Source organism: Lithobates pipiens, unplaced genomic scaffold (genome assembly GCF_037356315.1).
Source record: "Lithobates pipiens isolate NorthernLeopardFrog02 unplaced genomic scaffold, aLitPip1_a1.2 Scaffold_16, whole genome shotgun sequence".
NCBI lineage: Eukaryota > Metazoa > Chordata > Amphibia > Anura > Ranidae > Lithobates > Lithobates pipiens.
Window position 1 is genome coordinate 430,673,581 of NW_027507748.1, and position 26,975 is coordinate 430,700,555.

At 40.5% G+C, this 26,975-nt stretch overlaps 1 protein-coding gene across 2 annotated transcripts in view; it reads right to left on the reverse strand.

Moving 5' to 3' along the window:
• The window catches only part of SH3RF3 (SH3 domain containing ring finger 3), a 609,268-nt gene that overhangs the window by 51,335 nt on the left and 530,958 nt on the right, over positions 1 to 26,975 (reverse strand). For both annotated transcript variants that reach the window (XM_077482583.1, XM_077482584.1), the window contains 2 exons: positions 13,829 to 14,064; positions 7,222 to 7,562 (listed from right to left, as the gene is read on the reverse strand). In XM_077482583.1, the coding sequence (XP_077338709.1) occupies positions 7,222 to 7,562; positions 13,829 to 14,064 (577 nt within the window). The remainder of the gene's footprint in view (positions 1 to 7,221; positions 7,563 to 13,828; positions 14,065 to 26,975) is intronic.

The following is a 26,975-nucleotide window of genomic DNA, read 5'->3' on the forward strand; positions in this document are numbered from 1 at the left end:
ATCTTGCCTCCAATCCGGCTACCAAAACATTGATCAGATCGGCAGTCTTCTGGATCCCAAAGTGTTCTGGCATCTTGTGATCATGGAAGGTTTGTAGGATCTGAAGTCTGACCGAAGGATGGACAAATTCCTTACTGTGTGCCCATAGTAAGCTGTCTTTCTCTCCAAAGAAGATGCTGCAGCTTCGGTGCAAACCCGTCGCATCATGCACCCGTGTGCGCCATTGCGCCGTTCTACCAGGCAGGCGCACAGGGAAGCGCCGACGCTGACAGGCCTGTAATCTGTTGGTCCTCTGACAAATAGTGTCTGAACGGATCAATATCTTTGATCTGATCAGATCTATACTAGCGTCCCCAATAGTATAGTGTTCCCAAAAATGCAGCGTTAGCAGGATCAGCCCAGACACCTGCCAGCACCTGCATTTAGCCTCTCTGCCCAGCCCACCCAAGTGCAGTAGCAATAGATCACTGTCACTTTACAAAATACAGCATACAAAACTGCAGCGTTAGTAGAGTCACGCCTGGTCCCTGCTAGAACAGTTCATTTTTTTGTAGTAATTCAAGCAGTCTCTGACAACCAGGTGCTTTTTTTTACCTGTGAGTCACACTAGCTGTACCTGTAAATTTAGTGGCCAAAATGTCAAACGAAAGGTACACTAGTGAAAAGGCCTACAAGATACTGAGTATGACAGATGAGAGCCCAGGGGAAGCCTCACTGTCAGAATCACATTCAGGCTCACTATATGAACCTGTAGAGAACTGCTGCATCCTGACAGATAGCTCTGATGACAGAGTAGTGGTACCTGCTAAGGTCAGGCGTACCAGACCCCATTCTTCTGTTGCTGAGGTGCAACAACTGCATGGTTCTCCTATGCAGCAGAGAGCCAGTACTAGTGCCGCTCCACCTTCTTGAGAACTGGCAAGAACCAGCGACCTAGTTTACCCTGGTCGTAGACAAACCAGCACTGCAGTATCACTTGGTGACATGGCGTGTCCCATGAGTGCAATTCAAGCTGGTGCAGTGGCTAGCACAAGTAGTGCCCTGCAACCACCGAGAATTCCAACACAGGCCTGTAGAGCCCATAGTGCCCTTCCTGATGCACTTGCAAATCCTGATTTGCAGCCCACCATTTTTGCAGCGCCCATACTTCCCTCATTCACTGGCCAACCTGAAATTCATGTGGAAACAGCTGATTTTACTTCCCTTGACTCATGTTTTTCAAGAAAGATCTGTACAGATCTGTTGTGGACCAAAACAATTTATAGGCTGTCAATTTATCACAAATTTGACCCTTGCCAGAGAATTTGTCTGGAAACCTATAATGATTCCTGAATTTAAGCCCTTTCTGGGCCTAACCCTGCTCATGGGCATTACTGACAAGAGTGAGTTGTGGTCATCCTGGTCCACTGACCCAATTCACCATATGCCCCTGTTCTCTGCTGCCATGGTCAGGACTCGATACGAGTAAATCTTGCGGTTCATGTCCTTCAACAACAATAAACTCTGTCATCCTCGGGATGACCCTGACTATGATCGGCTCCACAAAATTTTGCCCCTGGTAAACCACTTCAACTAACAATTTGCAGACTTGTTTATCTCCAATCAAGATGTCTGCATTGATGAGTCCCTGATTGGCCACCTTGTGTTCAAACAGTTTCTCCCCAGCAAGCGTGCCACATATGGGATCAAAATGTATAAGCTCTGTGACAGGGCCACAGGCTATACATATAGTTTCCTTATTTATGGGGGAAAGGATAGAAGCATGGTGTCACGGTCGGGAGTGAGGCCGAAATGCTGAGAGGGCTCCCCTTGCGGCCGAGCGCAGCACAACCCTGAAGTTGACACAGGGATGCAGTGCCCACAGTAGCACAGGTTGCCAGGTAGCAGCAGCAGAGGTCAAGTACCGGGTAAGCAAGCCTAGATGGGCAACTGTGCTAGGAAGTCCGAGGGTAGGCAGCGGAAGTCCAGAGAATGGTCAAGACAGGCCGGGATCAGGTACAGGAAGCAGATCAGGAACGTCGGGTACAAGCCAGGAGTCAGAGCCAGGAGATTAACAGGAGCGGGTCAAGCAAGCCGGGTCGGTACACTGGAGGTCGGATAACAGGAAACACGGGTACAGGTTCACAGGAGAGCTGACGATAATCCAGCAATGCGGGACTGTCAGGCGAACGTTTAAATAGGCGAGATGACCGGGTCACGTCGTGAGCGCGTCGGAGCGATCGTACGGCTACGTCGAGTACGTTGTGTATTCGTAGCATCACCGCGTATGCCCGCCCGGTTAGACGTAGCGTCGGTCGTTCGTCTAGAAACTACTTTGCGCTTACGTAGGCGCTGACGCGCGCTAACACGAACGTACCTCGTGAGATTGCGGCTATTTCCCTGACACATGGAGCCCCCCAACTGCCCAGACTACATAGGGAGCAGTGGCAAGATTGTTTGGGACTTGGTGTCACCCTTGTTTGGAAAAGGGTACACATTAATATGTGGACAGTTTTTATACAAGAGTGCCACTTTTTAGACACCTCTTTCGAATACAAATTGGCGCATGTGGCACCATGTGATCTAATCGCTGGGGCTTCCCCCAATGGCTTGTAGATACCCGATTTAGACAGTGGAGAGAACCTGCTTGAGGTTCAACAAATTGCTACTGTCAGAAGGAAGGGCAAATGAACCCCTACCCAAAGAGCACCCCAAAGAAAATGTCTTGTCTGTAGAAAACACAGAAATAGGCTTGACAACCACTATTACTGTCCCTCCTGTCCTAGCCAACCTGGTCTCTGCATCGGAGACTGTTCCTGTTGCTACCATACACTAGGGGAGTATTAGCATAGGGTACAGCACGGCACAGTCCTAGGGCACATATTCAACAGGGTCTCGAAAGATGTTTAGATGGCCATCATATTTTGAAAGACCCTAAGCTGAAATGTTCAATGCTATAATAAAAGTGTAAAAAAAAAAAAAAGAAACATAAAAAGTAAAACTTATTTTAAACTATATAAAATAATAAAAAAAAATAATAATTATTGTTTTAATTGTTCTTCTCTCTCTATTGATCTGCTCTGTTTTACTGTATTTTATGGTATACTGTAATGTTCTATTGTTACTGTCTTTTATCGTGTTTGTTTTGGAGGTATGTCATTCTACTGTTATACTGTACTGTTACTATATTTTATTGTTAACCATTGTTTGCTTTGCTGGTACGCCATTCAGCTGCACAAATGTATTTATTTTGACAGCAACAGGGTTTGCTCTCATGATACGGCAGGGGTGGACATTAGGGGCAGATTGCCCCTATGCTTCAGCATTTTTTTTACTCTTTTTCTGGCACAGGTTGCAATAAAAAAAAGTTGTTTTATTGAGTTAATATTTTATTGATACTGTGATTTATTGTTACCATTGTTTGCTTTGCAGGTACGCCTTTCAGCTGCAGCGTGATTTATTTATTTTAACAGCAACAGGGTTTGCTTTTACAATACGTAAATCCGTGACTCCATCGCTGAAGGAGGTGATTTCACCACCACAGTAAAAAAAGAGCATATATCCTGAAGCATAGGGCACTACACATACATATAGGGCACTGAAGTATGTTGCCATTTCACGGCAATGCATATTTAAAGTTTGAGATGTTGGGTATCTATTTGCTTGGTGCAACCTCATCTTTTATATTTTTCTAAAAATGTGAGTAATTTATTGCATTTGTTTGCCCTAAAATTTTAAATTGTGGGTTTTCTACTGAAATGTTGCATTTCCCATGCATTTGCAGTAAATTATCAAGAAAAAAAAGTCAGTCATGCTGTCTTTTTTGAGGGGGGGGGGGGGGCTTCAGAATTCTCTGCTTATAGGCTCCTGAGATGTAAATCTGGCTCTGCTTGTCATTAATAAGGTAGACGTGTCATGAGAATGTCATGATCTTCTGAAAAGGCTACTTATCCAAAGGCTTAGGCTGACTCTTTAACTTCAGTACAGTCTAAGTTATTGATCCGCAAGCAGGTATGCAGAGTGAAAAAGACCTTATTGGCATATGTGTTCCTAGTAAGTGCTGAAAGTATTAAAGATAGAGGGTCAGCATGATGGCCAAGTAACTAGCATTTCCAAAAGGAAAGGAGAGCAATAGCAGCCTTTGTTCTTCTTTCATGACAGGTGTCCTTGTGCTTTACTTAATTTGTCCCAAATTGAAAAGTGTATGGCCATATGTCTTCTTGAACCTAAAAGGCAATTTAATTAAGCCTTATCATATGGTTCCAAGCCAAGACCCTTAAAAAAGTGATGATTTTGATTAAATAATTTTGGTTGTACAAAATTAAAAACCTTCAAATATACAGGTGTAATTTGTATGGGGCCATGAAATTTGCATATGGATATCATACAAAAAAATAAATTCATGAAGGCATCATTTAAGATGAATCAGAAAAGTTGGTAAATTGCTGCACTGCAGCAAAACTCATCTAATTGTAAAAACAAAGATGTATAAAATTAACATTAAACACTATAAACCAGCTGGCACTTGCTGAAACTTTATGGCAAACAAAATGCCAGGTGGGCTATAACCCACTTTAAATCTTTATAATGTTTCCTGCCTTTAGACAATAATGTATATTATACACATTATCTAAAAACTGAGAGCTTGTAACTGAAGGTCAGCAAAGGCAGAAAGGTATGAGTTAGGAATCCAAGAACATCATGCACAGATGGATACCAAGAAACCACATGCCTCCTCTCTGCCTAATTAAGAGTTATAATCAATAATGTCAAGTGAGCTCAGTGTTGACAGGTAAGATGTTTTTTTTTTTATAACTCTGCTGTGAATCTTGCAGTTTAAAGAGACACTGTCACTACCTAAAACATAGCATACAGGTTATGCGCCACAAAATAGTAAATGAACACTTACTGTTGCTGCCTTTTTATAACTAACTGCAGCAGCAGAGAGCACCGGTGCCCTGTAGAGAAGGTAACAGCTGAGGATGGACAAGGTGAAAATGCCTCAGGCTCTGACACACCCAGAAGTTTCAGAAGTTGCATGACAAAGGCAAGCAAAGTGTAGAAATGTTAGCCACTTAATTATACAAGACATAAAGCTTCCTTATTGTTTTTACAGCATGACATGCGTCTGTTATGTTTAGGTAGTAAAAAAGAGTTGAACACTGCACTCAGCTAGTGCAAATTACAAACTTACAGACCATTGAAATTGCAATACAATCACAATTATACATCACAATTATATAAATGAACAGTCCTTGTCCCACTTCATGGTGAAGTAAAGTGCTCTTGAATTAATCAGATAAAAGCTGCTCCAATTCAATGTGCAGATGCAGGTGCTCCACATGGATGTGCCACCCTTATGAATGGACCCTCTATCGCTAGAATGGTCACTTGCACTTTGTGGGGATAATGTGACCCCTAGATGGTATATGCAGATGAGTTAGACTTGAAATGGTCCTCCATGGATAGGGGAAGAGATAGGACAGAGGGAGGCTTCCATAGTGAAAAACTGTTTATTTATTAAAATAAAGATGTCATTTTTCAGGGAGGATATGTGATGGTGACCACATATCCACCCTGAAAAACTATCCTAGGGAACTGAGGCTTACTGCAAACCAGCAGTGTCCTAATGGAGACTAGCCAGGTTTTCCTTATCATTACACATGCTGATCACACCGGGTGCCAAGCATAGACATCTTAAAATGTGAGTGTACCATTTTTTACATCTTTATTTTAATAAACAAAGTGTTTTCACTATGGGAGCCTCCCCCTGTCATTTCACTTCCCCTATCCATGGAGGACCATTTCAAATCTAGATGATCTGCATACACCATCCCCCACAAAGTGCAAGTGACCATATTAGCGATAGATGGTCCATTCATAATGGTGAGTGCACATCCATATGGGGCACCTGCGTCTGCACATTGAATTGGAGCAGCATTTATCTGATTAATGTACAAGCACTTTACTTCACCACAAAGTGGGGCTGGGACTGTTCATTTATATAATTGTGATATATAATTGTTATTGTATTGCAATTTCAATGGTCTGTAAGTTTGTAATTAGCAGTGTTCAACTATTTTTTATTTTATTGTGACACCATTCGGTTTACATTTACACTGCTGATGGCAATTTATTTATTTATTTTTTTTTTTTATTCATTCATTGGAGCAAAGTTTTTTTCTTTGTTTATGTTTAGGTAGTGACAGTGTCATAGACTAATAAGGACTTTGTTACATTTGACGTGTTCTGTAATGTTGAAAACATTTCGCTGCTCATACAAGCATCTTCCTCCATTGCAACGACTGTCAAGAAGATACCCCGACATTACTACAGGGGTAGCTTAGTCACCTGAATACAGTCACCATTAAATGTGTTAAAACAAAAGTTGATTGTCCAAGAACACAATACAAGGGCAGTTTGTAAAATGATCCTGTTTTAATTGCATAATTTAATCACAATGGTGCCATGAGATCCGTGATACATGATTTTATTTTTTATTATAAAAAAAAATTAGCCAATTCCCCCATCCACACATTCGATATGGATGTGGGAATCCTTCCTCTTGAGCTATTGTATTCTGACAGTGGGAAGACTTTCTCGCCTTGAGACAACAATGATAAGTTTTGCTGGCTATAGCCAGTGGCACTGATCACACCACAAAAACCTGACAGCCTGGCAGTACACAAGTTGATTCATCGATCAACTTGTGTACAACCAGCCTGCACATACATTGTTAGAAATTTGGTCGGCATCTGCTGGACTGTCCGAATTTCGATCCATGTATGGCCAGGCCAGCTTAAAAGTATGAATTGTTGTCAAATTGACAGGGTAGAGATATCAAAACCAGATTACACTGTATGTGGGTGGTATACAGAGTCAAAGGATTCCAACCTTGTTTATGGGTGGTTGTTTCAGTTTAATGTTGACGGGTCTCTTTCACATTTCTTTTGAAGTTTAAAGACGTAGAAGAAACAGTAAAACAAATTCAAAACGTTATTGTCTGAAAGGCGCTTATGACCAAATCCTCATTGGTGTCCGGTAGAAGAGATTTTCCCATAAATCTACCAAATATATAACATTTTCTTAACCTGCTACTTCCAGCACTATGCCTTAGCTTTTCCAAAAACGTAAAGATGGAGGCTTGCAAAGTTTTAGACTGGATCGTCTTTGGTACAATGAACAATATATAATACTTTGTACAACGTATTATTATATCCAACTATCAAAAAACAGACTTACTTTTTCAGTCTTCCTCTCTTCTGCTTTGCCGCCTGTATTGGATGGGCTTCCAGTAGGCAGGCAGTTGACTTGTCCATTGACAGCATCACCATTAATGTTGGCAGCAGTAACATTTGGGGGTGTGATGGCAGCTGCAGCTGATGTTAGAGGAATGATTGCTCTGGCACAGTGGATTGCAGGGGAAGTCTGTACAGATGCCTGCTGCTGTTGATGCATATGTTGTGGAGAGACATTGGATTGTAGCCTGTTTGGGCTAGCTGGGAGTCGTGATGGAGAATTTTGAGTCCTTAAAGGTGATACAGTAGCTGTGGGACGTTCTTGGGGTTGTGCTGATGAGTGTGCTAGAAGGTAATAAAGTAAAAAAAAAACACATAAGCCGAAGCAGTATTACACATAGGAATATGTTTACTAAATTTTATCTATATGTATGTAAAGTAAATAATGCAAAAGTCCTCAAACACTTTAAGTATGTTGTTCTGTGGTCTGACTCATAGGGCTCTTTCACAAAGAATCTCTACACAGAACTTCTCCACAAAATCCCAATCTTTAGTGCGGTCTGGTCATAAGCGGCTTACTTTGGCCCTTCTCTAAATGACCTCACCTCCTTACCCCACATGTGTGTTATGAATGACACCCTTCTGTGGAGAAATGGCATGGAAACAAGAGGTGATGTTGATAAATTTACTACACACCAACACAACAAAGTCTGTATTTCAAATATTAGTTTCTTATCTCAAACATTGTCTGGAAAGTTGCTAACAGAGTCAGCTCCTACTATTGAACGGTCTCTGTAGCAGTGCTCCAAACTAGCAGACATGCTTGACATTTTTTCACAGAATTTCCCAATTTGCCCTTCTAACCCATGACAAACGTTGTTTTTTGCACCACATTTTCTGGCAGCACTTCCACCCCAGTGTTCTGTGCTCTCTCACTGTTGCACTCTATAGTTGATGGCTAACTTATTTAGCTCCAGTTGCCTAATTTATGCTTGCCTCTCACTGCAGCATTATTTGATTTCTAGGCTCCTCATGCACCTTGTTAATGAGTGCCATGTGCTCTTTCATTAGAGACCAACATAGGCACTATCTTTTTAAAGGGGTTGTAAAGGTTTTTTTTTTTTTAAATAACAAACCTGTTATACTTACAGAGTGGCCCCAAACCTGGTCTTCTGGGGTCCCTCGGCGGCTGTCTTGGCTCCCCCCACAAAGACTTCTCACGTTCATGTGAGCTACCTCGCATGGTGAGGATTGCTTGCAGACGTGCTCCTGTGATACAGCCGACGGCCATATCCGCTCACTGTATCACACAACCCTGCTTCCTGCACCACTGGATGTGATTGACAGCAGTGCAAGCTGGCCAGGCTGAGCAGCCAAGAGGATGTCGGGGGCAAGTGCAGGACTTTCGAGGAGTCAGGTAAGTAAAACGGGGGCTGGGGGGGCCGGCATTGTCAGATGTTTTTTAACCTTAATGCATAGAATGCATTAAGGTGAAAACATTTTTACCTTTACAACCCCTTTAAGTGCTCCAATGCACTGGACTAATTGCCAGACACAACAATACCTCTAATGGCTGCCCAACCCCAACACCCTCTCACAACAACTAGGGTCATGAACAGACTCCCACACCAATCAGAGATTCTTTTTTCCCTACATGTTTGCATTTTCCATATATTGTATGGTCCAAGCCTTCCCTTTTTCACTTACATCTGCATAATAATCTGGAAAAGGCTGTAATGCACATACACAGAGGACAACACCAAGAGGTTTGCCAGCATGTACAGTCAATGCATGTATGTTCTTGTATTTCTTACATGGTGTGTGTACTACAGCCTGTATTTATCGCAGAGGCAAATGTGTGTTGTATTTAATGTGAGAACACCAGGCAGGAAAAGGCATCTTTTAGGATGCATCTAAAATACCTCTGTGCTAGAGACCAAACAAAATGTATAACATTGGTTTAATTGTTCACTATTTGTTTCTAATACAGAATGATAACCATTTAACAGTACAAAATGACTGTATACAAGATAAGACTTTAGACCAAATTTCTTGAGCTAGCCATATGCAAGAATATTTGATATGAAGTTGGTCAATTTAGAGTTAAACAGCAACCACGTGTAATATAAAAGCTTTATTTTAAGTGTTTAATTTGGCATAAGCCAACTCTTTTGTTCATTTAAATGAAAATCTATGTGCAAACATTGAGATGCTATTTGCAATGTATCTTGCTGTTCCTTGGCCTCCTACATCATCCTGGTGTATTCACCATTCACTTATAATATAATTATTTCTTTTTTGTATATCTTAGATTTTTTTTTTTTTATTAGAATAACTAGTTGGATTTCCATCCACTGTTCAAAGCAAAAACTGAATTCCTTCCAGTTATGCTGTTATTACAAATAACTCCTAAACCTGGAGCTGGCCGTACAATTCTGAGACATTTGATAATGATGAAAGTGAACAACATGATTACTGAACCTCTGGCATTATTTACACGATACAAGAGGCTGGCATGCTGTAGTTGGCTCTTTGAAGAAAAATCCTGGCTGCAGATCAAGTAAAATCACAGCTGTACAAGTTTCTCTTGGAAAATGCTGAAAAAAATCTGGTCTCTATATCAGTGTCAAATCTATATATTTGGTTTGACAAGGTTTAATTTCAAGACATTTTAAACCTAGGAAGAGCTTAGAAGGAGGGAAAGGATGTCTGCCTCCTCAGTTAGTCTATAAAGTGAAACTGTTTGAATTTAAAAAAAAGTCTCTTTCATATAATTTACAAGCGTCAAGATTTTAGCAAATATTGTTGCTGATTCTTACCTGCTGGTGCTCTGTACATACAAACTTCAAATTAGTAACTAGACAGAGGTTGTACTTATAATTATCTAACTAATAATTGCATAACAATATATACAAGTATTATAACAGGAGAAAATGAAACCCTGAATTCCCTAATGTTTAAAACACAAATACAACATGTTGGACTTTTCGTTTGTTTTAATGTTACAGCCTGGAACTAAAATGGATTTAATTTGAATGTTTACTTGGTTTTCACAACATACTTAAAGTAGAAATAAACCCATTGATTTAAACAGTTAAAAAAAAGGCATGCCGGGAATGCTAACTGCACATTGGCTGTGCTCTCAGCCAAACTATCAAACCATCCAATGGCTGGTGTCATAACGAATCACATGTGCAGCACCATAGCAGTTGAAGATTAAACAGAGGCAAAGATGGCAGCTTCCTTGGCTGAAAACGATAGGGGAGTTTACTTCCACTTTAACAATTTAAACATGGAATTATTTAATTGCAATCACACAAAAAAAGGAAAAAAGAAGAAAAAAAAGACAGCTTTGGGGTATGCCTACAAGTTCTGCATATAAGGATCTGGAAATATTTAGCCACTCTCCTTGGTAACGCTGACTTAGCTCTGATTGGGAACTGCTGGTGAAAAGCAACTTTTAAAGTCTGCTACGCTTGCTCAGGTGAAATTGAGTTCTTAATTTTGAAACCACTCCAGTGTAACTGTAACTTTTATGGTCTTTAACCCTAAAGAAAGATCCATTTCTGTCTAGGTCTCTGATCTCTTGCAGATTGAAAAAGGCTTTTCTGTAGGACAGCCCTGTATTTGACTCCATCTAACTTACCCTGGATCCTTTCATGTTTCCCAGTCCCTGCTGAAAAAGCATACCCCCACTGCAATATGGAACCCCATATGGATTATTATGGAGATGGTATTTCTCGGTAATTAGCATTGTTGGCCTTCCAACATACCAGTACATCGTTTAAGCCCAATAGCATTTGGCTAAGCCCTTGTACACACGGTCGGAGATTCCGACAACCAAATCCGTCAGATTTTGCCCATCAGATTTTGTCCGACGGATTTTGCCTGAAACTGTTGTATACACATGGTCGGACAAAGTTGTCGGAAAATCCGACGTGATGACGTTATTTCGTTACGACGGGACTATGTTCATGCTAGTAGCCAATAGCTTTGGTGTAGGAATTTGATCTGAGCATGCGTGGCACTTTGTCCGATCGGAATTCTCTACACATGATCGGAATATGTCCGATCGGAGCATTTTGTCAGAAAATATTTCCGGCAAGTTGGAAAAGTTGGTCCGACGGATATTTTCCGATGGAAACAGTCCGATGCAGACCACACACAGTCGGAATATCCGACAAAACGCTCCGATCGGACACATTCCGACGGAATCTCCGATCGTGTGTACAAGGGCTAAGACTCCATTCACACAGGGGCAACATGACTTCCAGCGTGACTTTGGGAGGCAACTTGGACACGACTTGAGTATGAATCACAGCGCGACTTGAGGCAACTTAAAAGGCAACTTGAAGTTGCCTCCAGGACAGGGGACTTTGCCAGTGGCCAATCACATAATAATCAGCTCTGTGGGAGGGAGGGGTTTGCCTAGAAAACTATTTTTACTTCCTGGAAAGTTGCTTCAGTTAAGACAGGGGATCCGACTTGGAGGCAACTTCCATTGAAATCAATTGGTACAAGTCACCTAGAAGTCGGATTGAAGTAGTACAGGAACCTTTTCTGAAGTCAGAGCAACTGCAGTAGTGTGCATTAAGACGGATCCATTCACTTACATTGATTTTTTTCATGTAGTGCGACTAGAGGTGACTAGGGGCGACTTGGGGCAACTTGAAGTCAGGCGACTTGTGGCAACTTGAAGTTGCCCCTATGTGAATGGAGTCTAAGGATAGAAGTTTACTTTTTGACCTCATCTGGATAGATAACCTGATTCATTTTTGGCAAACTCCAAGTTGGATTTGATATGAGACTTTTTCAACAATGGCTTTCATCTTGTCACTATTTTATAAAGTCCAGCTTTATTTAGAATCCAGGTTATAGTTGTCATATGCATAGTTTCTCTCAGCAAAACAATGAAACTTTGACAGTGTCTCTTTTGTTTGTCTGACCAGTGTTCATTGTATTGTTTATTAACTGGTTTATTGGTGATAAAGAGTTTTGTAAAGTTTAGGATATTTTTCAAAATAATATATGATTGGAGCTTTAATAGAATTGGTAATTAGTAATGCTTTCTAACAAACTTTGGGACCTTCTAGAGAAAAGGGTATTCATTTACAGACCAAGGTACACAGAGTGATACAATTTAACTAACTATAGGAAGTCTCTTGGCATTGAAAGATCATTTGTATAGGTTTCATGACAAAAGGGGTGATGTTTGCAATTGTGGCTTTTCATATTACTTGCAAAATTATATACATGTTTTTTTCCCACCCCCACATTAATATTATTGACTATTTTGTGTACATCATTAATATATAATCTAAATTACATTTAATTAAAGGTTGTAGAACTATAAAGTATTAAAAAAAAACCTCTTATGTGTGTTAAAGTGGTTGCAAATCCAGTGAAATAACTAGACTACATAAGTTGTACCTGTCTATCTGCAGCCATCTGTGGCTCTGTTCCCATGACAATGCCTGTTTCGGGGTGAAATGCGTTGAGCGGAGCGCACGCCGAAGTAGAATGCAGCTATGATGGTCTATATGTTTCATGTGCTGATCTGTTTCCTGTCACTGTAAATGCATTTTTAAATAAACCTATTCATTGTTTTTACTGCTACACTATGGGATCCATTCCTTCTTTTTAATATCTCTGCTGAGATTGTCACCCTAATGCCCTGTACACACAATAGGATTTTCCGACAACAAAATCGTGGATGTTTTCCAAAACATGTTGGCTCAAACTTGTCTTACATACACACGGTCACACAAATGTCGGAAGTTCCGAACGTCAAGAACGCGTTGACGTACAACACGTATGACAAGCCAAGAAAAATTTGGTTCAATAGCCAGTGTAGCTCTTCTGCTTGATTCCAAGCATGCATGGACTTTTGTGCGTCGGACTTATGTACACACGATCAGAATTTCCGGCAAGTTTTGTTGTCGGACAATTTTAGAACTTGCTCTCAAATATTTTTTCGCGGAAATTCTGACAACAAATGTTCTATGGAGCATACACACAGTCAGACTTTCCGACAACAACCTCACATCCAACATTTGTTGTTAGAAAATCCTATTGTTTGAGACCCTGCTCTCAAATATTTGTTGGCGGAAATTTCGACAATAAATGTTCTATGGAGCATACACATGGTCAGACTTTCCGACAATAACCTCACATCCATCATTTGTTGTTGGGAAATCCTATCGTGTGTACAGGGCATAAGGATTACTGTGTAAATGTGACAGCAGAATTCCTTATAAGTATGAAGCAGCCAGGTGTATATTGTTTCTATTTGTTTATCTGGTAAGAAGTGTGTGGACACCAATGGGAGGTGTAATGATACACAATCCTGTTAGCTGTGTGAACACTGCTGAGGTTCCTGAATGAACTGACTGAATTCATAAAGAAGTCACTTGTGAGACTTATTCACCTGAACTTATTTACTTTTTTTTGCACATTGCGCGTCTGCTCCATTATTTATGTTATGTATATTAATATTGATTATGCACTGTTAGTTCTATGTTGATATGATTTATTGACCTTTAAAAAGGCTTGCTTTTACCTTGCTTTTATTATATAACAATATTTTGTGACCAGTGATATAGTGCACTTACCCATGTGCATAGCGATTCGTGACTGGTTGGCAGATTGCTGGGCAGACATCTTAGAGGAGCTGTTATGAGAGGATGTTGGAGACTGATGAGGTACGGTAATAGGTAGCATTGGCCTGACAACATTTGTGCAGTTTGTTAGTCCAGCAGAGGATGAATGTGAAGAGTGTGGAGAATTTCTGCTTGCTATTGGGACTCCCATAGCGCAATTTCGTGCCTGGAGAAGTCCAGCAGGCATCCTGTACCAGGGAGACAAATAAATATGCACACTAAGAAATATAACAGCAAAAAAAATGCACAAAAAAAGCAGGAGTGTTACTTAGGTACCTTATTTCTCTGTAAAGACTGCGCTGAGAATGTATAGAAAAGTGGAAGTGCCATCTCAGCTAGCCAATCAAGTGGACAGAAATGGAGGCAATACTCTGAAGTCTGGTCATGAGATACCATTTTTTTGGACCAAGGGGCTCAATATCTGAGTGCAGTTACCGCTGTCCATTTTCTGTTATACACCACTGTACTAAACACCTTCTTAATTGATTACTGTAATACGGCCAGGCTGCATATACACAGTATAAATTAAATGGTTTGGCTATACATATAGTCACTTGCAAATTATCACAAATTTCCACTTTCACCATCAAATTCCTTTCTACAGACACACAACTGGATAGCTTTTTTGCATAATAAATGTATGGTTAATGTGTGAGCTGGTTGGGACCATGAAATAATACGAGTATAAATATTCCAAGATTTACTATTCTATATATCCATAGCCAGTAGATTTATTCTCTGATATACCTGATTATAAACAATTACATTACCCAGCTGTGGTAATAAAGAGATTTTATGATTTGTAGATGTAAGGAGTCTACTTTTTACTACATGACCCATGCACAAACAAGAAAATATGAGAAGAATTTTGATATAATGTTTTAAAAGAAGACGTCCATTAAATACTGTTCCATGATAACACACATGGTCTATGCTGTGCAGAGATGGTTAGGTTAATATATTTCCATCTTGTTCTAACATGTAGGCACTCAATTATGCAAGAAGATATACTGTTAACATATTCATTTTGAGTTCCCCTTCATGCAAGCTTTATTGTACAACATATTATTATATCCCCTGCCATACAGTATAAGACGTTTTCCATAGCTTTAATCCTATTACATGTTTATATTTTCATTTATTTTTGATTGTACGTTACACCAAAATTCTAGAGAAGAGCTACAGGGAATCTTCTGAAGGAAATTGTTATTTTAGTAATTTAACGAAAATAAAGGATTTTAGTATTTATCTGACAAACATTTAACCCTGAATTAAATTTATATGGAAACACTGATGCAGAAATGCGTCTTTTATTTGTTTGACTCAGCTACTGGACATCAAAGCAAATCTAATTGGTTTCTGTGCAAGATGACCTTTGTGTCTACCTCTGAAGTTATTGATTAACATATATCAATAGATTTGAATTTATTTGCAATTACGATAGCAATAAAAGTGATATGATTTAATATCAACTTAATCAGATTTTTTTAGCTCAAGTTGTATAGTCAGATAAAGACACTAGTCCATATAGTTCAACCTGTAGTTCAACCTAAAAAAGAACACTAATAGAAAACCTCCATATACACTATTCTATAGCCATATTTGATCCAGAGGAAGGCAAAAAACATACAGTAAGTAAAGCATGGTCCAATTTGCTCTAGTGGGGTAAAAATAATAATTTCTGATCCCCCAGGAGGCAATCATGCATTCCCTGGATCAACTACCCCTTGTGTTATTACCTCTATAAATTAGAATCCAGTTATATTTTGTGCATTTAGGAATACAGTGCCTTGAAAAAGTAGGCATACCCCTTGAAATTTTCCACATTTTTCATGTTACAACCTACATTTTAAATGGATTTTATTGGGATTTTATGTGATATACCAAGTCAAAGTGGCCCATATTTATGAAGTGGAAGGAAAATGATAAATGGTTTTCAATTTTCTTTACAAACAAATATGTGCAAAGTGTGGTGTGCATTTGTATTCAGCCCAATACTTTGTAGAACCAATTTTTTGCTGCAATTACAGCTGCAAGTTTCTTTGAGTATGTCTCTACCAGCATTGCACATCTAGAAAGTGACATTTATGTCCATTCTGTTTCTTCAAAACACCTCAAGCTCTTTCAGATTGGATGCAGAGTGTCTGTGAACAGCAATTTTCAAGTCTTGCCACAGATTCTCAATTGGATTTAGGTCTGGACTTTGACTGGGCCATTCTAACACATGAATATGCTTTGACCTAAGCAATTCCATTATAGCTCTGGCTGTATATTTAGGGTCATTGTCTTGCTGGCATGTGAACCTCTCAAGTCTTTTGCAAACTCTAACAGGTTTTCTTTTAAGATTGCCCTGTATTTGGCTCTATCCTTCTTCCCATCAACTCAGCTTCCCTGTGCCTGCTGAGGAAAGGCATCCCCACAACATGATGCTGCCACCACCATGTTTAATGGTGTGGATGGTGTGTTCAGGGTTATGTGCAGTGTTAGTTTTCCTGTCAAACATAGCATTTTGCTTTTAGGCCAAAAAAATTAAATTTTGGTCTCATCTGACCAGAGCACCTTCTTCTACATGTTTGTTGTGTCCCCCACATGGCTTCTCGCAAACTGCAAACAGGACTTCTTATGGCTTTCTTTAGACAAGGGCTTTCTTTTTGCCACTCTTCCATAAAGGCCAGATTTGTGGAGTACACGACTAATAGTTGTCCTGTGGACAGATTCTCCCACCTGAGCTGTGGATCTCTGCAGCTCCTCCGGAGTTACCATGGGCCTTTTGGCTGCTTCTCTGATTAATGCTCTCCCTGTCAGTTTAGGTTGACAACCATGTCTTGGTAGGCTTGCAGTTGTGCCATACTCTATCCATTTTTGGATGATGGATTAAACAGTGCTCCGTGAGATGTTCAAAGCTTGAAATATGTTTTTTATAGCCTAACCCTACTTCAAACTGATCCCAGACTTTATCCCTGACCTGTCTGGTGTGTTCCTGGCCTCCATGATGCTGTTTGTTCACTAATGTTCTCCAACAAACCTCTGGGGGCTTCACAGAACAGAATTTATACTGAGATTAAATTACACACAGGTGGGCTCTATTTACTAATTAGGTGACTTCTGGAGGCAATTTGATTTTAGTTAGGAGTATCAGAGTAAAGGAGGCTAAATACAAATGCACGCCACACTTTTCACATTTTTATTTCCACTTCACAATTATGTGCCACTTTGTGTTGGTCTATTACATAAAATCCCAATAAAATACATTTACATTTTTGGTGGTAACATGATAAAATGTGGAAAATTTCAATGGTATGAATACTTGTTCAAGTCACTGTGCAACCAGCTTTTTTAACCACTTAAGGACTCGTTGTTAACAAGTTGAAATCATTTTTTTTGCTAGAAAATTACTTAGAACTCCCAAACATTATAGGTGCAATTCCTCTTTAATGATGTGTACAGTGACAAAATGATGTCTCTCTCTTTCTGGAGGCTATACCTCTTTTAATACAAGAAAGTGTTTTGCTACCTTTAGAAACTGCAGCTTCGCATTTCATGCTATTATTAAGTCTATGATCTACCAGAACACTCAGAGCCTTCTCCACCACTGACTCCCTCAGCTTTTCTTCTCCTAGTATGTATGATGCATACAGGTTTTTAGCCACCAAGTGCATAACTTTACATTTATCAACATTACACTTAATTTGCCACATACAGTAGTTGCCCAATTAACCACTTGCCGACTGGGCACTTGTACCCACTTCCTAACCAGGCATTTTTTCAGCTTTCAGTGCTGTAAAATTTTGAATGCAGTCATGCAACACTTTACCCAGCCTTTGTTTGGTGGTATTGAATCACCACTGGGTTTTTTATTTTTTGCACCATCACTAAAAAAAGACCGAAAAATTGTTAATGTTAACCATCAAATTGAGGACATATGCCAGGCAGGGCACATGTGTCAACAGGAGGTTTGAACCATTATCTGGGAACCTGCTATTGTGGTACAGCACATTGTGCGAATTCACGGAAGGGGGCAGAATCCACCAGGCTGAAAGGCAGAAGTTGGAGAGCCAACAGCTTTGACAAGCTTGCATTTAGACACTGGCCATGTAGGTGGCAGGGGCTGTATTTTTTTCCGCTGCATCAGATGGTGCAGAGAAATTTGCTGGCTCCAGTCTACAGTTGGTAGTGTGCTGCTGGCAGATGTGCTGCTAGGACCTGGGACAAGTGCTATACCATCATTCCTGTCAGTGGAGGCTGCTGTGAGATAATAACTCAGTATAGCAGGGGCATACTGAAGTGGGTAAGGAGGAGGAGGGACAGATTTGTGCTCCTTTTGTGTGGCTTTTGTGTGCTGATGCCAACGGGCTGAATGGTTGGACATTAAATGCCTTGTTAAACATGTGGTACCCAAATGGCTGGTGTTTTTGCCACGTTTTATGTGCCTGAGACACAGTTTGCAGATATCAACAGTGCTATCTGCTGCAGATGTGCTGAAAAAGGCACAGACAGATGAGCTTTGGGGAGTGGGATGGGAGATAACAACTGCAGCATGTGATGGAATAGGGTGGCTGCTCTCTACTCTTTCTTGATGTCAGCCTCCTTGGGGTTGTGACCCCTCACCTTCAGTTTCCTCCTCTGCTCTATCTGGCACCCAAGTCGCATCAGTGACCTCATCTTCATCACCATCATCATCATCTCCATCTCCTCCATCATCATCATTACCACTGGAGACAACTTGGCAATATGTTGTGGCTGGGGGAACATGAATGCCAATTTGTCTACCAGTGCTCTCCCCTCTCTGTAAGCTCATGTTCCTGTCATCCTCAACCTCAGAACCAACATCTGAATCCAGTAATGACTGGGCATCATCAAGTAGCAAGTGACTGATGCTGTATTCAAATAACTCAGCTGACTTCTCCATGGCTGATGTTGGGGCTATAGCAGGAATAGATGTGGACAAGGAGGCAGGTATATCCACTCTGGCAACTGCAGGGGACTGCACACTTGTCTCTGCTTGCGTGACAGAGGATGAGGAAGGTTTAGTAAGCCAGTCCATCACCTCTTCTGCATGCTGTGGCTGGATAGCAGGGGCAAACTCACTAAACAGAGAAAATGATACTCTGCCTGAGGACTGAGCACCATATTCACCTTTGCCTGTGGACACATTTGTTGCTGTCCCCCTTACAGTGCTACGGGAACGTCTGCCTCTCCTTTTTGTCGACCGAGAGATTATTGAGAGGGAGGGGGCGGTGCTTATAAGCAAATGTAAAGAAGACGTGGAAAAAGCGTACAAATAGACGACTCTTCTGATCCCTCCCATCTTGAAAAAGCCCACGTGATTGGGTGAAACATGTCAGCAAAGACACCACGGCAGTGACATGATATATGTCACGGATGACGCACTGCATTACGTCTGCGCAATTGCACCACACATTGAGGCTAGTGGGAGCTATCTCCAGTTGAGATATCAGCATGGCATGCCTAGATGGCTTTGCAATGCTACATTGCTACAGCGGTATCAGCAGATGTATACTGTGGAACTCCCTTGACTTCCATGTGGCAATCGAGCACCCTGCATTACAGGATCTGTGCAGTGTGAGATCCCCTTATAGACGGCATCTTATGGTGATACCTGGGACACCTGCCAGCTGTTAGAGACTCTTGTCCACAATGGTCGGGTGAGAGGACCATTGGTCCTGTGATTGTCTACATTTTTGCACAATACCTCTGTCCTGACCTTTACAGTGAGTTACCCTTGCTTATACGGCTTGGCCTTAAGCTGAAAACCTGAACCAATTACTGACTGCTTGTGGCTATATGCCACCCTCTATACAGTGTTTATTACCAGTGGAATAAGAGTCAAATAAGCTAACCCAGTGGTATTGCTTTTTATAGGGTCTACTTTTCAAGTGTGTGGATTCCCAATATAAAACCCCTTTATCCCCCAGCTGGGGGCTTGATGGTTAATAGTGACGAGATATGCACATCTAGTGATGGTGCTAGTCACCAGGACTTACATGCCTATCTAACCGCTTATTCACTTGGGTGTACGTGGTGTGGGTGCTTGATGTATACCTGATGCAACAGTTTTTATTTAGACAACGTTGTCTTATTTTAATATTAGTCTAGGTGTTGGTGGTGGGTACCTAGTTTTTTTATTCTTGTTTTCATTAATTTTGCAATAATAAAATTCCCTTGATAAGCAACTTGGTCTGCCCATTACTTCCTTTCTCGGGGGGGGGTCTTCTTTCCCCCAGTTCTATTTTTGTTAAAGTGCCCTTTACCCCGATCTGTGATGTGCTGAGTCCGGGGTACCCAGCGATCACAGACACTTCCGGAAGCGCGAGTTTGAGATGATGTCATAGTACGCCCTCCCAGAACTAGCTGACCTCACTGTAGCCATCATTTGGCTATTACCTGGTTGGCAAATGATTAAATAGTGCATTAAGGTCAGCTTGTAAATTAGAGACATCCTGTAAAGACATAATCCCACTCTGTGACATGGTGTCATTTTCAAACACTGAAATAGTACTTTTAATCCCAGACCCTATAACATTTATAAATATGTTAAAAAGCAACCCCTGGGGTACGCCACTAATAACCTTAGACAATTCATATGAATCATTAATCACTACTTTCTGAATACTGTCTTTAAGCTAGTTTTTGATCCTTTTACAAACTGAATTTTCTAAACCTACTTACACTTTAGCCATTTGTGGCAAAATCCAAGTATACTATATTCACAGCCACTCCTTTGTCTAAGTTTTTGATTATTTCCTCATAAAAAGAAATCAAATTTGTTTGTCAACTTTAGACTTTCATGAATCCATGCTCACTATTGCTTGAACTATTAATTTTTAGCAAAATTCCTCTATGTGGTCTTTTAATAAACTGTCAAGTATCTCCCAACTTTAAAAGTTCGTAAAGACTTCCATCCCTTTTTAAATATAGGTACCATATTGACTTTATGTCAATCGAGTCGTACCATGCCAGTCATTAAAGAGTCTCTAAAAATTAGGAACAATGGCTTAGATATAACAGAGCTCAGCTGTTTTAGGATCCTTGAGTGTAAGCCATCTGGTCTGTCAGCTTTATTCCCCTTTAATCTGTCTAAATGTTTCTGGACCATGTCAGTTGAGCCATTGTGGACCATGTGGGGCTATCTGAATACTATCCCCTTAAAGGACGTGAGCTACCCTATTTTCTTTTGTTTCCACTGATGCCCCCAGTAGCCAACTCAAAATAATCTAGTAAAGGGCCTACATCAGTGATTCTCAACTAGGGTTCCTCCAAACGTTGCTAGGGGTTCCTTCAGCATTGGGCAATTTCTGACTCTCAGACAAGTTCCCACTGACACCATTGATCTTTTTAGCTATCTATAAGGAGGTCATTCTTCCCAATTACCACAAGTGTAAGGACCATTCTTCCCACTGACCATCACACTATTGTATCATGAGTTGTAGACTTCTAATTTTTAGCAGGGGTTCCCCGAGGCAGGAGTACTATTTCAAGGGTCCCTCTGTGTTGAAAAGGTTGAGAAAAGCTGGCCTCTATGCTCAGACCTGACCTTTTTACTGTTAATATATTTGAAGAATTTTGGGGGGTTTGTTCTAAATTCTTTTGCAATCTGAGGTTTGATTTCAATTTTTACAGCCTTGATTTCCTTTTTACATGTAGCACTGACCCCCGAAGAAGCGGCTGGTTAAATTGGGCTTACCGTTACCTTCTTGTCCTTGTGTATGTCTAGGGGTTTTCTCGAGGTAGATAGCCCAAGAATTGCAGAGACTGGCATCAGATCCGATTAAGGGATTTTTATTTACAAGAAGAATAAACGAAACACAGTCTCTCAAAGTAGGGTTAGAGGGTTTAGGTAGAAAAGTCCAGGTACTCTTGGAACTAAGTCAAATAGAAAAGAGTCTCTCACATTAGGAAATCCAGAGAATAGCCATTCACAACTGGATCCTCACCCTTATCGGATAGTCCTTCTCTCACTAGGCTTAGCAGCTGATAGAGTGCTCAAATAAAGTGAAGCCTCTGACACAGACTTGCTATAGGACACTTGAATAAAGTCTCTGCCACAGACTTGTTGTAGAACACTTGAATAACTGAAAGATGTAGAAAAACTTAGAGAACCCTCGTACGGTACCAGTATCTTGCAGCTGGTCCGGCTATACCATACAAGAACAGATTCACTTGGGGTCTTTCAACTTAGCCTCCAGGCTTCTTCTGAGAAGCCAACCTTTGCGTGCCCTTCTCCCGAAGAGTCCTCCCCTGGATGCTTCTACAGTTGCTGGGTCTCTCCACAAACCAAGACGGCACCCGACCACCTCCGAATCCTTCCTTCAGTTACTTTGTCTCGGGCCAACCAGCATGTAGAAAAGTGGCTGTTCCTAAAAGCCATGAATTATTGTAACCCATCTATCAAAATCAGCTTCCTTTGTGGCTTTCAGCAGTCACATGATATCTTCCAGATACTGTGATTACAGGTCTCAACAGGGAACAAGTAACTAATAAACTGGGTCACTAACTGTAGACTTCTAACTAATATTAAAGTCTAAATGATGATGCATCTCAACTGAGGGCCACCAGCCCATGTATTTTACAGGTACTGGCCAGGGGCAAAAAAAAATCATAAAACCCCAGTCCTCCCCTTGCCAGCAAACCAAAATTTGATCCACATTTGCATTTGGCCTCTAAACCTTTTATACATAAATGTAAAAAAATAGTTTTGTCCAGACTCAAAAGTATTAATGGTTTAAAAGCTAATGGTATAAAGATACATGGTATACAATCATAAGACCACGCACCATTCACTTTAAAGTAAGTTCTGAATTAGGGTAGCATTAATAAAATAATGCTTTATTTTACACAGCATATTGTTACAAAGAAAAAACATAAAATACCACCAGCTATATAGAAGACAAACTACATACCTCTAAAATTTGTGGAAGTACTGTAGTTGGGATGCCCAACGTTATAGGGAATGTGTATGCAAATGAAGCGGTTTGCTCACAGTGGTAAGCCAGATGCACAGTATGAAAGTATATGTTATTATATCCTAATTAAAATAAATAAAACCTGCATCCAAGTCTGATTTTCTAAGCAAGTAAATATATATATATATATATATGTATATATATATATATATATATATATATAGACACATACATACACTGTTCAAAAAAATGTAAATAACACTTTGAAAACACATCGGATTTCAATAAGGAAAAATATCATGCTGGATATCTATACTGATATGTACTAGGTAATGTGTTAGGAACAAAAGAATGTCACATCGTTTGATGGAAATGACAATGATCAACTTACAGAGGACTGAGTTCAAAGACACCCTGAAAAACCAAAGTTAAAAAATGATGCAGCAGGCTAGTCCATTTTACTGAAATGTAACTGCAGCAACTCAAAATGGTACTCTTTGGTACTCTTGGTTACTCTTGGTCGTTTGTATGGTCCCCACATGCTTGCATGCATGCCTGACATCCAGGCATACTCCTAATGAGAAAATGGATAGTGTCCTGGGGAATTTTCTCCCAGATCTGGACTAGGGCAGGGCATCACTGAGCTCCTGAACAGATTGAGGTGCAAGGTGCAACCTGGTGGTGTCGGATGGACTGAAACATAATGTCCCAGAGGTGTTCTACTGGATTTAGGTCAAGTGGGCATGGGGGAAATTCAACGGTATCAATTCCTTCATCCTCCAGGAACTGGCTGCATACTCTCGCCACGTGAGGCCAGGCATTGTCGTGTACCAGGAGGAACCCAGGAACCAGTGCACCAGCGTAGGGTCTGACAATGGGTCCAAGGATTTCATCCCTGTACATAATTGCAATCAGGGTGCTATTATCTAGCCTGTAGAGGTCTATGTGTCCCTACATGGATATGCCTTTCCAGACCATCACTGACCCACCACCAAACCGGCCATACTGAAGAATGTTACAGGCAGCATACTCCAGACCCTTTTATGTCTGTCAGATGTTCTTAGGGTGAACCTACTCTCACCTGTGACATGCACAGGGCGCCAGAGGCGGACCTACTAATTCTGGTGTTCAATGGCAAATGCAAAGCTAGTTCCACTCTGACGGGTAGTGAGCACAGGGCCCAGTAGAGGACATTGTGCCATCCTGGAGGAGTTGGACTTCCTGTGCAACCTCTATAGGTTCCAGGTATCACCTCATACTACCAGTAATGACACTGACCCCAGTGGATCCAAAAAGTCTAGACACCCCTGTTAAAATGTCATGTTTCTGGGTTGTAAACAAATGAGACAAAGATAAATCATTTCAGAACTTTTTTCACATATATTGTGACCTATAAACTGTACAACTCAGTTGAACAACAAACTGAAATCTTTTAGGTGGAGGAAAGTAAAAATCAAACACATGATCGGTGCGGCGGTGGGGGGGGGGGGGGGGTACAAGCACCAATCTTCCTGTATAGCTTTCAATAAAGCATCTGGCAGTCACTTCTCCTCATCTCCCTCCCGTGGCTGTCAGATGCTTTATTGAAAGCTATACAGGGAGATTGGTACTTGTACCTCCCCCCAACGCTGCACTGATCATCCCCGACTGTCCCCCTGTGTCCTCCCCTGGCTCCCCATCTGGCTCTGTGTGCTCCTCATTCTATGTCCGAGTCCCCCTCCAACTCCCTAGTGTGCTCCTTGCTCTCTTGGTCCTCCTCTGGTCCCCCCTTTGTCCTGGATCTGTCAGGATGGAGAGCGGAGGAAGGAGCCATATATATGTCATTTACCAGCTCCATCCTCTTCGAAATGCACAGTCAGTGATCACCGACTGTCCATTCATAACTAAGCATCGTAAACTTAGCATACAATGTTTCAGTTTATGAATGGAGAGGAGATTCTGTCTCCTGTCCATTCATCTTCAGTGCAGCTGAGGCTGCAGAGAAAGGGACTGGGGAATCTGTGTCCTTGGTCTCTTTCCCTGTCGCAAAGGGGATATGTCTCACCCCCCCAATAAATATTTAAAAGGTTAAATTGAAAATATAATAGAAAAGAAAAGAGAAGAAAAACACTGACACCCCCCCCCCAAAAAAAAAAGAAAGCATTGTAAAAAAAAAAATAACAACAATAAATTGTAAAAAATAATGAAGAAGATAAATTGTAAAAAATAAAATTGTAAAAAAAGGATAAACCAAGAAAAATGGTAAGAAAATGGAGGAAAAAGAAAAAAAAGGGGGGAAATGGGCCAATTTGCAGAGAAACACCAGTGTTTCTCTGCAAATTGGCCCATTTCCCCCCCTTTTTTTCCCTCCATTTTCTTACCATTTTTCTTGGTTTATCCATTTGCTTTAGGGGTGCTCCAGGGTGGATGGTTCTCCTTTTGCACTTCTTTTGACCTCTTTAATGACACAGGATCTTGGGCGCACTTGTGTAATCTCATTATTTTGACTTTTTTGTTGAGAATCCCGAGCACTGGCAAAGTCAACTAACCAATGCGAGTCCATCTACTGTTTTCTGTTTTTAACAAATAGTAATATTGGGATACATCTGATTGTTCTTTTGAGCCTTGTGAGTATTTTTTCAATTTTCTGTTCCTGTTCCTACCAAAGTATTTGTGTGGTTATCTCAATGTTGTAACATTATGTCTTCTGTTACCCATCAGATTCTCTGTAATTGTTACACCCACGCCCCTGAAGAAGGAGACTCTATAGCAGCTCCGAAACGCGTAGGGTGACTACATGTACTTAGATGATGTATAGACTCACGTTGTTCACAATATCATAAATGGTGTTTCTATACAGTTGTTATCTAGACATATTTCTTTTATGTATATTGTAACATTACTTTTGCTTTATGTAATAAAATATTTACTGTTTCTAACTAAGTTGTACGTGCCATTAAAATCCACCCCCAGGGGATTTTTGTTTATGAGCCAGAATAAATGGAGATTTTTTTTTCTGAAAATACTTGCCTATGTGTTTTTCTTCAAATAGAATAGTTTGTTTGTGAGTAAACAGGTACAATTTAAAAATACAATGTCAAATTAACAAGGGACACCAACCTCCTTGACCTTTAAAAATACAAGATAATGTTGTTGTGTAAACTTGACACTCACAAAAAAAAAAATTACGGAGATGACTAGAAAATAATTTCAAAATATTCCAAAAAAATACAAAAAAAGTACAAAAATTATTATGGATATCTGGCTTTATAAAAAAAAAAAGATTATTCATGAGATCAGGAGAAATAATAAAGAAAGAAGTTTGTGGGAACTCTGTGTGAATATGAGCAGCAAAACAACTTCATTCTTCTAGCATTGTAAAGAACAACAGAATGCGCTGCATTAAACTATCAAAACAAATTCAGCATGCTGAATGTGCTATGTCCATTACGAACGGTAGCTTTACCAGACCGATCACTTCCGTTTCATACTTGAATCAGAGCATGCATGAGTTTTCGTGCATCGGAATTGCATACACACATTTTTGAACATGAACCCTTTCTGACCAAAAAATTAAGAACATGCTCTCAATCTTTTGCTGGCCGAAATTCCGCCATCAAAAGTCCGATGGAGCATACACACGATCGCATTTTCTGACCAAAAGCTCTCATCGGACTTTTGCTTGTGGAATTTCCCATCGTGTGTACGGGGCATTAATAATACCTTGTCACTCAGTCCTTGTCAGCTCTTCTCTACTTTTAACTCTGCTTTGTGCCCCACCCTCTCTACCCGCTAACTCATTTACTGACCAAGAAATTGCCAATCACTTCAAAAACAAGATTGATGAATATTGCAAGGACACTTTCATGGTACAGCTATCTTCTCTAATTAACATACCCTGTCTAACAGCACATTCATCATTTTCCTATTTTGAACCAGCTACTACTAAATAGTTTACCAAACTTTTCTCAGATGCCCGTCTAACAAATTGGATCCTTTTCCCTTTCAACTACTATGGTCACCCTTTTCTTCTATCCTATACTCTCTTGCTCACATCTTCAATCTCTCCCTATCTACTGGCATCTTTCCCTCCCTTCTAAAGCATGCATAGATCACCCCCATACTTAAAAAAACCCTCAATGGATTTATCTCCTTGCTCCCATTCAACTCTTTTAAACCGCTTAGTCTGCAACCAT